The 13,801-nt window shown below is 51.0% G+C and overlaps 2 protein-coding genes, 1 long non-coding RNA gene and 1 other non-coding gene across 5 annotated transcripts; 3 read left to right on the top strand and 1 right to left on the bottom strand.

Moving 5' to 3' along the window:
* Positions 1-5,324: 5,324 nt before the first annotated feature.
* Positions 5,325-5,515, top strand: LOC111556872. The gene has a single exon (XR_002736587.1). It is a non-coding gene; the product is annotated as a U2 spliceosomal RNA (small nuclear RNA).
* A 1,386-nt stretch (positions 5,516-6,901) lies between these two features.
* Positions 6,902-12,974, top strand: WDR74 (WD repeat domain 74). Its single transcript, XM_003993532.4, has 11 exons — positions 6,902-7,326; positions 7,411-7,517; positions 7,610-7,731; positions 9,133-9,208; positions 9,995-10,141; positions 10,282-10,383; positions 11,592-11,692; positions 11,780-11,835; positions 12,166-12,311; positions 12,396-12,452; positions 12,754-12,974. Exons 1-11 carry the CDS (start codon positions 7,263-7,265, stop codon positions 12,931-12,933), a joined length of 1,158 nt encoding a protein of 385 aa, XP_003993581.1. The 5' UTR covers positions 6,902-7,262; the 3' UTR covers positions 12,934-12,974.
* On the bottom strand, positions 11,203-13,745 carry LOC109492168. Of its 2 annotated transcripts, none has more exons than XR_002145943.3 (3): positions 13,588-13,745; positions 11,762-12,025; positions 11,203-11,644 (listed from the first exon to the last, which is right to left on the bottom strand). It is a non-coding gene; the product is annotated as an uncharacterized LOC109492168 (long non-coding RNA). The 2 variants fall into 2 exon arrangements; XR_006586668.1 differs by lacking the exon at positions 13,588-13,745 and adding an exon at positions 12,751-12,885.
* LOC123380637 (testis-expressed protein 54-like) lies at positions 13,064-13,586 on the top strand. The gene is made up of 2 exons (XM_045039466.1): positions 13,064-13,200; positions 13,325-13,586. Exons 1-2 carry the CDS (start codon positions 13,125-13,127, stop codon positions 13,528-13,530), a joined length of 282 nt encoding a protein of 93 aa, XP_044895401.1. The 5' UTR covers positions 13,064-13,124; the 3' UTR covers positions 13,531-13,586.
* Positions 13,746-13,801: the final 56 nt, after the last annotated feature.

Here is a 13,801-nt window from a genome sequence, read left to right as displayed (position 1 = left end):
CATCAGGTCACTTGTGTCAAAGCCACTAAGGTCAGGTGGACTTGAAACAAAACAGCAAGCAAGTGTTCAGCTTTTACTACAGACCAGCCACTATGCACACGACCTCTCACCCCAGTACTTACTGTGGGAGGTCTTTGCCAGAAGTATCTTTGGATAAAGGGGAACCAGCAAAGAAGCGACTTGTCCCTGTCACAGAATACCAGGGGAGGAGAGGGTTACTATTCAAAGTCCTAGGTACTTAAACATCAGGCCGGGTGCTATCTCTAGGAGTCTGGAGGCTGCTGCTTCTCTAACCCAGCTGAGGGATTCAGCAAGGAGACGATGGAACCAAAGTTGGATCTAGGCTGGTACAGGGGCCAGAAGGTATTCACTGGAAGAGTCTGGTTGACAATGAAGCCTTCCAGGAATACTATTCTCACCATTTGGCAAATGAATTCAAATTAAGATCCAAGTCAATGGCTACTCTGGCTAAAAGATGAGATAACAGACAATATGGAGGAACGGGGGAGAGGGCTGGAATGATTGAGGCCTGGCTCCTCGAGTTCCTGATGCCTCAGACCACCTTTCCCCTGAGCTTCAGGTACATCCACTTGCCCCTTGACCTCCTTCCCTGATGTATCTAACTGGACACAGTCCCTGGAGTCCCTGTCCTGCCCAGGTCTGCTCCCCCCTGACACAACACCCCGTCTCCCCACCTCCATGAATGGTCACAGCACTGAGCAGCTGCTGTGTCCCAAACCTAGCAGTGTACTGATCACAAGAGCCATGGCCTTGCTTTTGCCTTTGTTGATTGCTGTTTAGTTACATTCTTACAAGAGGGAGGGAAAGGGAAAATAGGACAGTGAGTACATAAGGTAGTGTGAAATAACACAGTGGTTTTCAAGCAGCAGTGACTTCATCCCCCAGAAAAAATTTAACAATCCCTGGAAACGTTTTTGGTTGGTATAACTTTGGGGGTGGTATACTGGCGTCCAGTGGGGAGACCCTACGATGCACAGGCCAGCTCCCTCTCCACCGCTCCAATGAATCATACAGCCCAAAATGTCAATAGTGCTAAGTTGAAGACACCCTGAGATCTGTGAGAAATGCCAGCAGGGAACAAGAATCCGTGATTTGGTAAGAAGGTGGTCAGGGAAAGCGTCTCTGAGGAGGTGACATTTGAGCTAAGATGGGGAGTTCTGGAGGCTAAGGAAGGAACAGCTGATGGGATGAAACGGAGTCACTCAGGATGTATTCTGGAGTAGATGCAACAGGACTAGCGGATGGACTGGATGTGGGGGTGAGTGAAGGGAGCATAAAGGACGTTCCAGTGGGGACAGTAGGGAATGATTTTGGATAGCGTGAGTCTCAGATGCCTCCCTGACACCCAAGGAGTCAAGCAGATGTGGTATGGTATAGGAGTTGCCTGAGGTTGGAGTCTCCACCACTTACTAGCTGTGTGACCTGAAGTGGTTCAGTTTCTCCATCTGTAAAAGATGGAATATGACAGTCACCACTTCTCTCTTAAGGCTGTTACTACATACAAAGCACTTGGAATGGTGCCTGGCATCACTGACCAGTCAGGCTGGAGACAGGGAATCCGTTGTCACCATAGCACCGAAAGCCCAGGCACCAGATGAGAGGCTTTCAGTAGAAAGTGTGAATTCGAATTTCTAGAGAGCCGGGGGATGGGGGGGGGGGGGGTGCGGTTCACACAAATTAGCAAAGGGGGTGGTGGAATTGGTGGCCAAGAGAACTGGTGCTTCTTTTCCAGGAGCTGCAGGAGCTGTCCAAATCCACCCCCGAGTCTCCACGGGAAAGTGGGCCCAGTGGAGCCAGACTTGAGTCCAGGAGACCGTGCTCTCAGACAGCCCTGCCACAAGCCGAAGCAGGGCTTCCGGGACCATCCCCATCTATGCCCCCATTTTTTTTTTAAATGCTTATTTCTTTATTTGGGGAGAGGGGCAGTGAGAGAGAGACAATCCCAAGCAGGCTCTGCACTGTCGGCATAGAGCCTGATGCGCAGCTGGAACTCAGGAACCTGTGAGATCAGGACCTCAGCTGAAATCCAGAGTCGACCCTCAACCCGCTGAGCCACCCAGGCGCCCCTGTACCTCCAACTTGATATGACCTCATTAGGTGTTTGGACGCCGTGAGGTTCTCCTGTCTCTTTAGGACTGTGGTTGTTAATGAATGGGCTTAGGGGGCCCTAAAGAGTCCCCCCAGGAAATGGTATGCAAGACGTGTGTAAGGCAACTCATTTGAGAAAAGCTTCAACAGATTCTCAGAAGGGTTAGGAGATGCAGTTACATTAAAATCAAAATCTTCAAACTGACTAGGCTGTTCTTTGACATGCTCTATATTGTGCTGATTTTTAAGTTTATACCATTTCTTTTTTTTAATACTTTTTTAACATTTATTTATTTTTGAGACAGAGAGAGACAGAGTATGAGTGGGGGAGGGGCAGAGAGAGAGGGAGACACAGAATTGGAAACAGGCTCCAGGCTCTGAGCCATCAGCCCAGAGCCTGACGCGGGGCTTGAACTCACGGACCGCGAGATCGTGACCTGAGCTGAAGTCAGACGCTCAACCGACTGAGCCACCCAGGCGCCCCAAGTTTATACCATTTCTTAAGAACACACACACACACACAAATAGAAAGTCTAAAATTGTTTAATCAATTTATAAACAACAAGAAAAGTACCATTAAAACATTTTATGGGGGGGGGATGTTATAAGCCTTTGAACATGTGACAATGTATAGTGTGTCAGTTTTGTGAAAACAAAACATCAAATTTATTTTATTATTATTTCAATGTTTATTTTTGAGAGACAGAACGCAAGCAAAGGAGGGGCAGAGAGAAAGGGAGACGCAGAATCCGAAACAGGCTCAGGCTCTGAGCTGTCAGCACAGAGCCCAATGCGGGGCTCGAACCCACAAACAGCAAGATCATGACCTGAGCAGAAGTCAGAAGCTTAACCAACTGAGCCACACAGGTGCCCCCAAGACATCAAATTTAAAATGTATGCACACGGAAAGAATACTCTTCCCTTGGCCTCACTCTGCCTGTCATCAAAGCCAGTGATTCTCTGTGATCCCTTCCACTTCCCTCCACCTCTGCCATCACAGCCACCCTGCCCAAATCCCCTCCAGCTCTTGCCTGGAGAATCACAGGAGCCTTCTCCCAGTTTTCCCCAGTAGACCACGAACTCACGAAGCCAAAGGTCCTGTCTGATTTTATCATTGCAGAGTATGTGCTCCATAAGCATAAACAAATGGACACATGGCCTCCCAGGAGCAAAGGTTAATTTCCAAGTTCTTATGGTGCCTGCACTGTCAGTCTCCCATACTTGTACAGAAAGGGGCAGGGTAACAGCAGACTGAGGGTGAAGGAGCCACTCCCCACTTGCCTTGGCTTCAGAGGAGGAACAGGGCTGCTGCTGACTGCAGACCGACCTGAGGAAGCACGGGCCACCAGATCTGTGTTCTGGGATGCTTGGCTGTACATAGCCTGGGGCAGAAGGTGAAGCCCGCTCAGCTAGGGGGCTGTGGCCTTGCCCGAGGTTGGGTCCAGTAGAATTTGGAGAAGGTTCAGACTGAAATAAACTGAATGTTGCTTTTGCCCCTGTATTGGTTTTTATTGCTGTTGAAACCAATTACCACAAACTCAGTGGCTTAAAACATAACAACTTATTATCTTACAGTCCTGGAGGTCGGATATCCAAAACAGGTCTCAGTGGGCTAAAATCAAGCTGGGTCCGCAGGACTGCATTCCGTTCTGGAGGCTCTAGGACAGAGAATCTGTTTCCTTGCCTTTTCCAGCTCCTAGAGGCTGCCCACATCCATCTGATGACCTCCTTCCATCTTCAAAGCTAGCAATGGCTCATCCACCTTATACGTGCTCCATCACTCTGACGCTGGCTCCTGCCCCCCTCTGACCCTGGTGAGGACCTTTGTGATTACAGGCACCCACTAGATAATCCCAGATAAACTCTCCTTCCCCCAACTCTTGATTTAACCACATCTGCAAAGTACCTTTTGCCATGTAACGTAACACATTGAGAGGTTCTGAGAATTAGCACGGGAGTATCTTTATTGGAGGCAGTATTCTACCGGCCACACCTCCTTAATTCAGCCCTCCCTGGAGGCTCTGGATTTACATATGGGAACCTTTACAAACTGCCTGTTTATTAGCATCAGGGACACAATGCTGAGAGCCTTGCTCTCTAAAATTATAGATTATAGAAATTTTGCTAGTTGAAAGCCTGTCAGTGAGAACAGAAGGTCCCATCTAGTCACCTTGACACAGACAACGGCCTCTATTTCCAGCCCGGGCGTAGAGCTTCAGTGAAGGAGATTTCCAACAGAACGTTCCACATTAAAAAAAAAAAAAAAAAAAAAAAAGAACGCTCCACATTTATATTAATATACTTTCCAAGGAAACGGGACCTCAAGTCCTTTCTCAGCTCCGGCCTGATCATCAATCCTTTTCATACAGCCGGACTTCGCCTTGAGCCTACAAAAGAACTGCTTCGTTTACATTTTATCTACACTGGCCTCAGCCAGTCTCTCCCACCTGGGTTTAGGAATCGGGACCCTCCAAAACGCCTTTCTCCGGGCATCTCTTCCCTTGTGTGAAGGGCGCACGGTGGACGATGCGTCGTAAACGGCAAGATGTAAGTGGCTTGGGGGTGGATGGTACAGTCAAGGAGGAGGCGCGGAAGGGAGGGGAGCCCTAGAATGAGAGGGGAATGCAGCCCTAAAGCCCAACCTCAAGTGGGTTCTCACTACCGCCGTATAAGCGCGTTATTAGTCCTCAGTTAACAGAAAAAGATTCCAAGCAACCGGCCTTATGTCATCAAGTCAGGAACTGGCGAGCAGGGATCCCAATCCAGTTCTTCGGACTCCGAAGCCTGTACTTGGGATCGATAAACAAACGTCCCGGGGAAGGGCGCCACCACCTACCGAAACGCCTTCCACCCACTCACCGAGAGCGCCGCGCGGCCTGCAGGCGGGGAGACAGGCCCGAGCCTGGGAGGCAAAGAGACCACGCCCATATTGAAATCCAGACTTGTATGTGGACCAATCCCAAGAAAGAAAGTCATTGGTAGGGCGGGGTTATGTAAAACACGTGGAGAGAGCGCAGGCAGGCAATGCAGCAAAGACCACTATTTAAGATCTTTTTTAAAAAAATCTAACTATTATTATAAAGGAAGGATAATGAGACGTTGAATTTAAGAAGTATCACATATTTCAAGGTAATCTAATCATTATGTCATAGAAATCGCCACAATCGTAAAAGCTATAGTAAGGGTAAGGGTTGCCAGGAGCCGGCTGCAACGGTATCGCTTCTCGGCCTTTTGGCTAAGATCAAGTGTAGTATCTGTTCTTATCAGTTTAATATCTGATACGTCCTCTATCCGAGGACAATATATTAAATGGATTTTTGGAATTAGGAGATGGAATAGGAGCTTGCTCCGTCCACTCCACGCATCGACCTGGTATTGCAGTACTTCCAGGAACGGTGCACCCCCTCTTGGGGGAACAATAAAGGTTTCAAAAGAAAGAACGTTGTTTTTAAGACAGCTTTAGCTCTAGATTTAAGGAGTTGTGATTTCTTCTTCAACACACTAAGCCAACGGGGCTGCCAAATAGTTTCATTGATGTCTGGCTTTTAACCCAAGTTATGACTTCCTTTGACTTGTGAGCTCGCGCATCCCCACCCTCCTCTCCACCCGCCCCCCCCCCCTCCCCGTGGGCTCCGCGCTGGTAACTCAGAAATTGGAGTCTTTTTCCGGTTTTGTGTCTTTTCCGCCGGCCGTGCTCTTTGTCAGATAGAAGTGTATTAACGTTAATAAGAGTAATATGTTGCTTAACGGGGAACGTTCTGATACAAGCAAGTAAAGTAATTTGAGAACGATCCCCGTTGTTTCTTACTCTGCGTGCAGAAATTGTTTCCCTGGTATGTTTATCGATGTGTTTCTCCCCAAGGCAGTTTCTATTTGGTAAAGTAACTTTCTCGGTCTGGGAGCTGGAGTAGCAACTTTTTTTCTCTTGCACTTTTAGAAAATGCGTTCTTTAAAGGGTTCAAAAACGATTTGCAGGGTTGTTTTATCCTGGATTATAAAGGGGAACTCTCGGGGGGGCCGGCCCAGCCTAGCCTAAACCCCAGATGTATCCCCGAGTTTACAATGAGAGGAAACCGCCCACCAACAAAGGGGACGTCTCGCAAAATAAAGGAGTAATTTAAAGAAAGACTTTTAAGGTTAAGGTGGAGTTTAGATTTGATTTAATGTTGTAATAGGCTCAATACAAACTAGGACTGTGGAGGGGAGACAAAGGGGTCAATATCCAGTGTACCCTGTGAAGTAGACATCGTGCTTGTTACCTTGGTAATAACGTTTGCATAAGTGTGGAATGTTGTGCTCAGAACCCTCATTCACAGCTCTGCAGCTGAGCTGGAAATCGAGGCTGCTTCTCTGTGAGGCCTTGTGCAGGCAAGAGTGCGATGCTTTATTTCTTACTGATAAAATTTTAAACGGGCAAATTTCTGGTACTCTAATCTCAGAGAACAAAACCTCTGTAATAAAATTGTAGTCATTCACAGGAAGGGTGGTTACATTTATGCAGCAGCAGCTTGTACCTGGGAGAAATACTGTTAATTTTGCAGTTTTATTCTCAGTTGGAGCTGATGTTTTTTACCATCACCAAACCTCAATGCGAGGAAATAAAAACGACGCAGCTACCTCCACTTTCTAGGTTTCTATTTTAAGATCATCGGTTTCATTTTCCCCATCCTTCGTCGGTTTGTGGCTTTTACGCTCGAGGTTGAAGCCATGCGCCTCAGTGATTTTTTTTTTTTTTTTCTAAAGTGTGCTCGTCTTTCTTGTACAGAAAACATATTACACGATGCTTTGGAGCAGGGAGGCGCCTTCCACTCCAAGTACACAACTGTCAAGTTACTCTCCAGATCTCCACCAGCACCCCCAGAGTTCGTAAAGCAAAACCAGCTGCAGAAGGCAGGGGACCAGGGTGATCTTTACTCTTCTCTTTTTTATTATTTTAAGTTTGTATTTATTTAAGTGATCGCTACACCCATCGTGGGGCTTTAGAACTTACGATACGGAGATCAAAAGTCACGAACTCCTTCCACCCAGCCAGCCAAGGGCCCTTCTTCCGGCTTTTTAAACGGCAAGAGAGGGCGTTCATCCGGATCAAACGCGGCGCGCTGGTGACGCAACGCTGCGCCGGAAGTGCGAGCCGTGGGCTGCTGGGCTCCGTTATGGCGGCTGCTGGGGCACGCTGGAACCATGTGTGGGTGGGCACCGAGACCGGGATCCTGAAAGGTGGGTGGCCGGGCCCAGCATCGGGAAGGCGGGGGGGTGTCCCTCGCTCGCGACCCCGGCGCGACTGACGCCCGCCTCCCGCAGGGGTGAACCTTCAGCGCAAACAGGCGGCGAACTTCACGGCGGCAGGACAGCCGCGGCGCGAGGAGGCGGTGAGCGCCCTGTGCTGGGGCGCGGGCGGCGAGACTCAGGTGAGCGGCCGCTGGTCGGTCCCGAGCTGGGGGGGGGATTTACGGTGCGGCAGCCTCGCTCTGGTCGCCATCCTGCCCTCCTCTGCCCGCAGATCCTGATGGGTTGCGCCGACAAAACAGTGAGGTACTTCAGCACCGAGGAGGGCAGATTCCAGGGCCACAAGCACTGCCCCGGCGGGGAGGGCACGTTCCGAGGCCTCGCCCAGGTCGACGGGTAAGACCGAGCCCCTCGCTGAACGCTCAGGTCGTAGGGACAGCGTGGAGGCTCTCGCGGGACTGCCGAATATTGGGCAATCAACCCTTAGGGACCCCAGCCTGGGCTGAGTGACAGGCCAGGTGCTATTGAACACCTGCTTATTAATAGGCATTGGACGAAATGCAAAGGCTGCAGGCAAACCAGACACGTGCAGTACCTGCCTTCATGAGTTTGCATCAAGGGTATTTTTCCTGGCTCCATAGCTTTTTGGATGACCCTGAGCAGGTCACTGAATAGTTTAGAGTATGTTTGAAAATGGAGACTAACAACCACCAACGAGACGGTGAAGTTCCCAAAGGAAAGGATAGGAAAGTGTTAGTGGTTAAGTAACTGGGGGTAGCTTTCTTCCAAAGAGGGAGAAGGCTGTGAACAGGCTGTGTGGGTTTGGTGGTGTTCTGAAAACTGACTAGTCGAAGTGCCTGTGTAGGTGAGTCACTTGAACTGAGCCATGAAGGATGGGTAGAATTTTGACAGGAGGAGAAAGGAGTAAGCGCGTTTCAGAAAGAGACTGCTGCCTGGGCTGAGGCCAAGGATTGGTGTCAGGCTACATGGTAATTTCAGGCAAGGTAAACAGCATTTGGGGGTGGAAACCGAGGGCGCGTTTTAGTACAAGATGGGCAAGGTAGGTAGTGATTAAATGTGAAGGCCTTTCAGCGTCAGACTGAGAGATTTGCACTTATGATTTTGCAGGTGGTTTTGAGCGAGGAGGGGTGTGGAGAATGGGTTGGAAAGAGTGGATGAGAACCTCTTGCCAAAGCCCAGGCAAGCACCGCCACAGCCTGAACCGAGGCGGGGAGGGTGGGCAGATGTGAAAAAGAACATAGGCTCAGGCTTTACACAGATCCTGGGGGAGGCTTGCTTGGGGAGGGGGTGTGTGTTTTAGGGAGAGATTGACATTTAGTGTCTGGAGTGCCAAACAGGGAGCTTGAGAGAAGAAGCTAGTGTTTGACTTTGGCCAGACCCGAACGTGAGACCAGTCCCACTTCAGCTCTTTCAGAGCTACTGATCCTGACCCCTGGTGACCCACCCAAGGTTCAGAAAACCCGGCAGGGCCGGCTGCCCCCAGATAATAGCAAAGGCACTCTGCTTTGGAGTATCACACGCTTGACTTTCCAGCTCTGGTTCTGACATTTAGAGCTGTGTGGGCAAATCTTTTTACACTTCTCAGAGCTTGAGTTTCCTCACTTACAAAACTGAGAAACCATCCCCCGTTGAGGATATTAAATAACAAACATGGGAGGAGGGAGTCTAGTTAATGTGAATCTGGGGGTGGGTTGACTAGGGCCCAGAGAACACTTGAAATTCATACTTACTTACTTTTTGTTGTTGTTGTTTACTCTAACCTCCCTCTGCCCACAGCACCCTCATCACATGTGTGGATTCTGGGATTGTCCGGGTCTGGCGTAACAATGACAAGGAAGCATCCTCTGACCCAGTAAGGCTCCCCTGCCCTGCCAGTGATGGGGAAGATGAGGGCCCGGGTAGGAACCGAGGGAGGGCTTTGGGGGAAGAGGGTTTTTTGTTTGTTTGTTTCTTTGTTTTGTTTTGTTGTTGTTGTTTTTAATTTACATCCAAATTAGTTAGCATATAGTGCAACAATGATTTCAGGAGTAGATTCCTTAGTGCCCCTGACCCATTTAGCCCATCCCCTCCTCCCACAACCCCTCCAGTAACCCTCAGTTTGTTCTCCATATTTATGAGTCTCTTCTGTTTTGTCCCCCTCCCTGCTTTTATATTATTTTTGTTTCCCTTCCCTGATGTTCATCTGTTTTGTCTCTTAAAGTCCTCCTATGAGTGAAGTCATATGATATTTCTCTTTGACGGACTAATTTCACTTAGCATAATACCCTCCAGTTCCATCCACGTCGTTGCCAACGGCAAGATTTCATTCTTTTTGATTGCCGAGTAATACTCCATTGTATAGATATACGACATCTTTATCCATTCATCCATAGATGGACATTTGGGCTCTTTCCATACCTTGGCTATTGTTGATAGTGCTGCTGTAAACAGGGGGGTGCATGTGCCCCTTCAAAACAGCCCACCTGTATCCCTTGGATAAATACCTAGTCGTGCAATTGCTGGGTCGTAGGGTAGTTCTATTTTTAGTTTTTTGAGGAACCTTTGTACTGTTTTCCAGAGTGGCTGCACCAGCTTGCATTCCCATGGGGGAATAGGATTAAGGACTCCGGAACTGACTCTCATCTCCTGTCTCTTTCAGCTCCTGGAGCTGAGTGTGGGTCCTGGGGTGTGCAGGATGCGCCAAGACCCAGCACGCCCGCACGTGGTTGCCACGGGTGGGAAAGAGAATGCTTTGAAGGTGTGGGACCTACAGGGGTCGGAGGAGCCTGTGTTCAGGGCCAAGAATGTGAGTGACAGTGGTGGGAGGGGCTGGGGCTGAGGTTCAAGGAGGCTGAGGCCGCTGAGTTGGGGGATGATGGTGAAGAGCTGAAGGACAGGGCCTATGAGCCCTCCTGCAACCTGTCCCCCCTCTATCCACCCCACCAGGTACGGAACGACTGGCTCGACCTGCGGGTTCCCATCTGGGATCAAGATATACAGTTCCTTCCTGAATCTCAGAAGCTTGTCACCTGCACAGGGTACCATCAGGTGAGGTACTGCCCCACCTCTACCTCCTCCGGGGCTTAAGCAGCCTCCTAGAGAAACCACGAAACAACCTGCCTGGTGGCACAGGCCGACCTTCATCCTCTGTCTCTGAGCTCCCAGAGGGAGCATTCCCACCCCCCCCGCCACTCCCTGGCCCCCGACCATCCCAGCCCCATGGCTGAGCCAGAGACCTTCTGGTACATTGTAGGATGAGTTTTCTGAACTGTGACCCTTCCTTCGCTTCCAATGTGGAAAGGAGGAGAGAAGAAGGGAGAATTCTGCTTCTTTCACAGTAGAATCCCACGGTCCAGGTGTCATGAGAGGACACTGGGTTGGGTGTCAGGGGAACTGGGTTCTGGTCTTGATGCAGCGTCTGATTTGCTTTGGGACCCAGGCCTGACCCACTCCTCTGCATCCTCGGCTCCTTGGCTTTTTTTTTTTTTTTTTTTTTAATGTTTTCATTTATTTTTGAGACAGAGACAGACAGAGCATGAGCAGGGGAGGGGCAGAGAGAGAGAGAGAGAGAGAGAGAGACAGAATCTGAAGCAGGCTCCAGGCTCCGAGCTGTCAGCACAGAGCCCGACGCAGGGCTCGAACTCAAGGACCGCGAGATCATGACCTGAGCCAAAGTCTGACGCTCAACCGACTGAGCCTTCCAGGAGCCCCCTCAGCTCAGCTTTATAGGAGGGAGGGCAGGCGGGCCCGACTGGAGATCTTTACAGCTGGCCTCATTTGAAGTCCTAAGATCCCGGCAGGACTGGGTCCCTGTGTTTGTCCCATTTCCTTTGCTCCTGCATACTGAAATCTGATCTTGGGGATGTGTCGCTGTTCAAAACACACTGTGAGGGCTTACTCTCCCCTCTGTTGCTCAGGCTAAATTTCTCTGCCTGAAATTCAGTAGTCTCTGAAAATTGGACTGGCTTGCCTTTTCATGCCAAGATGGGAGTATGGAGGGGTGGAATGCCCACACATGTGGACCCTGGAAATGCTGTCACCCCCCCTAACCTGGGGGACCTCTCTCCCTAAGCAGATCTCCTCTGCCCACTCTTCCCTGACACTCAGAGCAAGAGGGGGGTACGTTTCAGATGAGAAAGTTTCTCTAAGAGTGGGTCATAAGAAAGCAGTGTATGAAGGAGGGAGTGAAGATACAGACAATCCAGGGACGGGTATGTGGCGTGAGGGTGCTCTCGTGATGCTTCGGTGTTCTCCAGGTCCGTGTCTACGATCCAGCCTCTCCCCAGCGTCGGCCAGTCCTAGAGGCCACCTACGGAGAGTATCCACTTACGGCCATGACCCTTACTCCCGGGGGCAAGTAAGTGTTGAGAGGACACAGAGTGGGGCTCGGAGAGGACTCTAGGAGGCTCCTGCTGACCCCACCCACCTCTGGTCTTCTCCTTAGTTCAGTGATCGTGGGCAACACTCATGGGCAGCTGGCAGAAATTGACCTTCGGCAAGGTGAGTGGACTAGGGAGCCTTGCAGGAGGGGAAGAGGTGGGAGGAAGGGCAAGATTCCCTCTGAAGGGGTACAGTGGCATGGTGGAGCCCTCATTCAGGTGCTGATTGCCTGGGTTCAAATCCTGGTTCACCAGAAGCTGTAGGGTCTTGGACAAATTACTTCAGTTCTCTGTGACATTAGCTCCTCCACCTGTAAAATGGAGATATTAATGACAACTCCTGTCCCCACCTTATGCTGAGGTATAAATATTGAAACATAAAGCGACTTGAAACGGTAAACAATGGTTGTTGGCTGGCCGGCCAGTGCTGATGCCTCCCCCTCTCCTCCAGGACGCCTACTGGGCTGTCTGAAGGGGCTGGCAGGCAGTGTCCGAGGATTACAGTGCCACCCTTCAAAGCCCCTACTAGCCTCCTGTGGCTTGGACAGAGTCTTGAGGGTGCACAGGATCCGGAATCCACGGGGTCTAGAGCATAAGGTGAGAGCTGGCTGCCTTGTGTGCCCCAAGCCACGTTTCCGTTTCAGTGTCCCTAGCTCCTTATGGCCCCTCTTGGTTTTGTAGGTTTATCTCAAGTCTCAACTGAACTGCCTCCTCCTGTCAGGCAGGGATGACTGGGAGGTAAGCAGCTGGGTCTTGGAATGTGGGAGCAAGGGCACAGATGTGAGCACTTCCCCATGGAGAGAAAAAAGAAACAGCTGGAACACAGCCAGAACTGTCTGCCTGTCAGCCAAGTTACTTAAGTTCTCTGAGGGGGGTTAATAGTTATAATCCTGGCAGGGCTACTGCAAAGGGCCACATAGGAGCATGGATGGGAATAGTGTCCGGGAGCAGGAAATGAAAGTGCTTTCCCAACTAGATCCTCCTTCTCCGGGCCTCTGTTACTGTGCCCCCGATTCCTAAGTTTTCTCCCACTCACCAGGATCAGCCCCAAGAGCCTCAAGAGCCCAAAAAGGCGGCCCTAGAAGACACAGAGACAGATGAACTTTGGGCCTCCTTGGAGGCAGCCGCCAAGCGGAAGCTCCCTGATTTGGAGCAGACCCAAGGGGCTCTCCAAACCAGACGGAGAAAAAAGCAGCGGCCTGGATCCACCAGCACCTGAAGAGCCTGTGCTCACTTTGTAAATAAACAGTTTAACACCCACCATGACCCTGAGCCTTTTGTGATGGGAGAATGGAAAGTGGACTGGCTGCTCCCAGCGCTGGTGCAGCAGGATAGCTGATGTCATAAAAGCCAGGCGCGGAGCCTGGTGGGCTGGCGTGGGCGGCACGGAGTTCGGGGCCGCTCGGGACCATGGGCTGCTGCCAAGACAAGGACTTTCAGACCTCCGATGATCAGGCTCAGGAGGCTGATTCGGAGGAAGTCGAAGGTGAGACCCAAGACACACCAGCGGGACCCAGGGAGCGGGAGAAGGGGCTGCGCCGAAGGGGATCGCCCGGGAGGTTGGACCGGGGAGGGTAGAGCAGAGCTCAGTGGCCTCGTCATCCCCGCAGGCACCGAAGAGGTCGATATGGACTCGCCGGACCAAAAGACTCTCAAGTCGAACGAAAGCCTTCTGATCACCGTGCTGTGGCGGCGGCTATCCCTGTGCAGCCGTCGGGGCTCTCGTTCAAACAAGAGGCACTCAGTCCAGAGTCAAAAGCATGCGTTACAGCAGAGCAAGCGGGAGGGGATCCTGGAGGAGCCGGAGAAGGGGTGACCCCGACCTGCTCTCAATCTGCCCCAGCCTCCGGAGAATAAAGTTTCTAACGTGTACCTTTCCTATCTTGCTTGTCTCCGCTGCCCGCTCTGGGCTCACTGGACACCGCCGGGGCTCTTTAAGGCCCCTCCCCTGAGGCTGGCCCAGCCCCCTGGGCCCCAGCTCTGGTTCCTCAGGGGCGGGGTCACAGGCGGCCTAGCCAATGGGAGGACGGAGTTGCTCTTGCGTTTTGGTGGGGGGGCGTGTCTCTCTGGTTGCTGTGCTCCAAAAG

The sequence above is a fragment of the Felis catus genome, chromosome D1 (assembly GCF_018350175.1).
Source record: "Felis catus isolate Fca126 chromosome D1, F.catus_Fca126_mat1.0, whole genome shotgun sequence".
Taxonomy (NCBI): Eukaryota; Metazoa; Chordata; class Mammalia; order Carnivora; family Felidae; genus Felis; species Felis catus.
Note: the sequence above shows the minus strand (reverse complement) of the source record. Positions and strands in the feature narration are given on the sequence as shown.

Excerpts from the sequence above, each read along its gene's own strand:
- LOC123380637 (XM_045039466.1), top strand. The coding sequence starts at position 13,125 with ATGGGCTGCTGCCAAGACAAGGACTTTCAGACCTCCGATGATCAGGCT. Across the intron at positions 13,201-13,324 it reads TGATTCGGAGGAAGTCGAAG|GCACCGAAGAGGTCGATATG; the intron begins GTGAGACCCAAG and ends TCATCCCCGCAG.
- WDR74 (XM_003993532.4), top strand. The coding sequence starts at position 7,263 with ATGGCGGCTGCTGGGGCACGCTGGAACCATGTGTGGGTGGGCACCGAG. Across the intron at positions 10,384-11,591 it reads CCTGCACAGGGTACCATCAG|GTCCGTGTCTACGATCCAGC; the intron begins GTGAGGTACTGC and ends GGTGTTCTCCAG. Across the intron at positions 11,836-12,165 it reads AGAAATTGACCTTCGGCAAG|GACGCCTACTGGGCTGTCTG; the intron begins GTGAGTGGACTA and ends CCTCTCCTCCAG.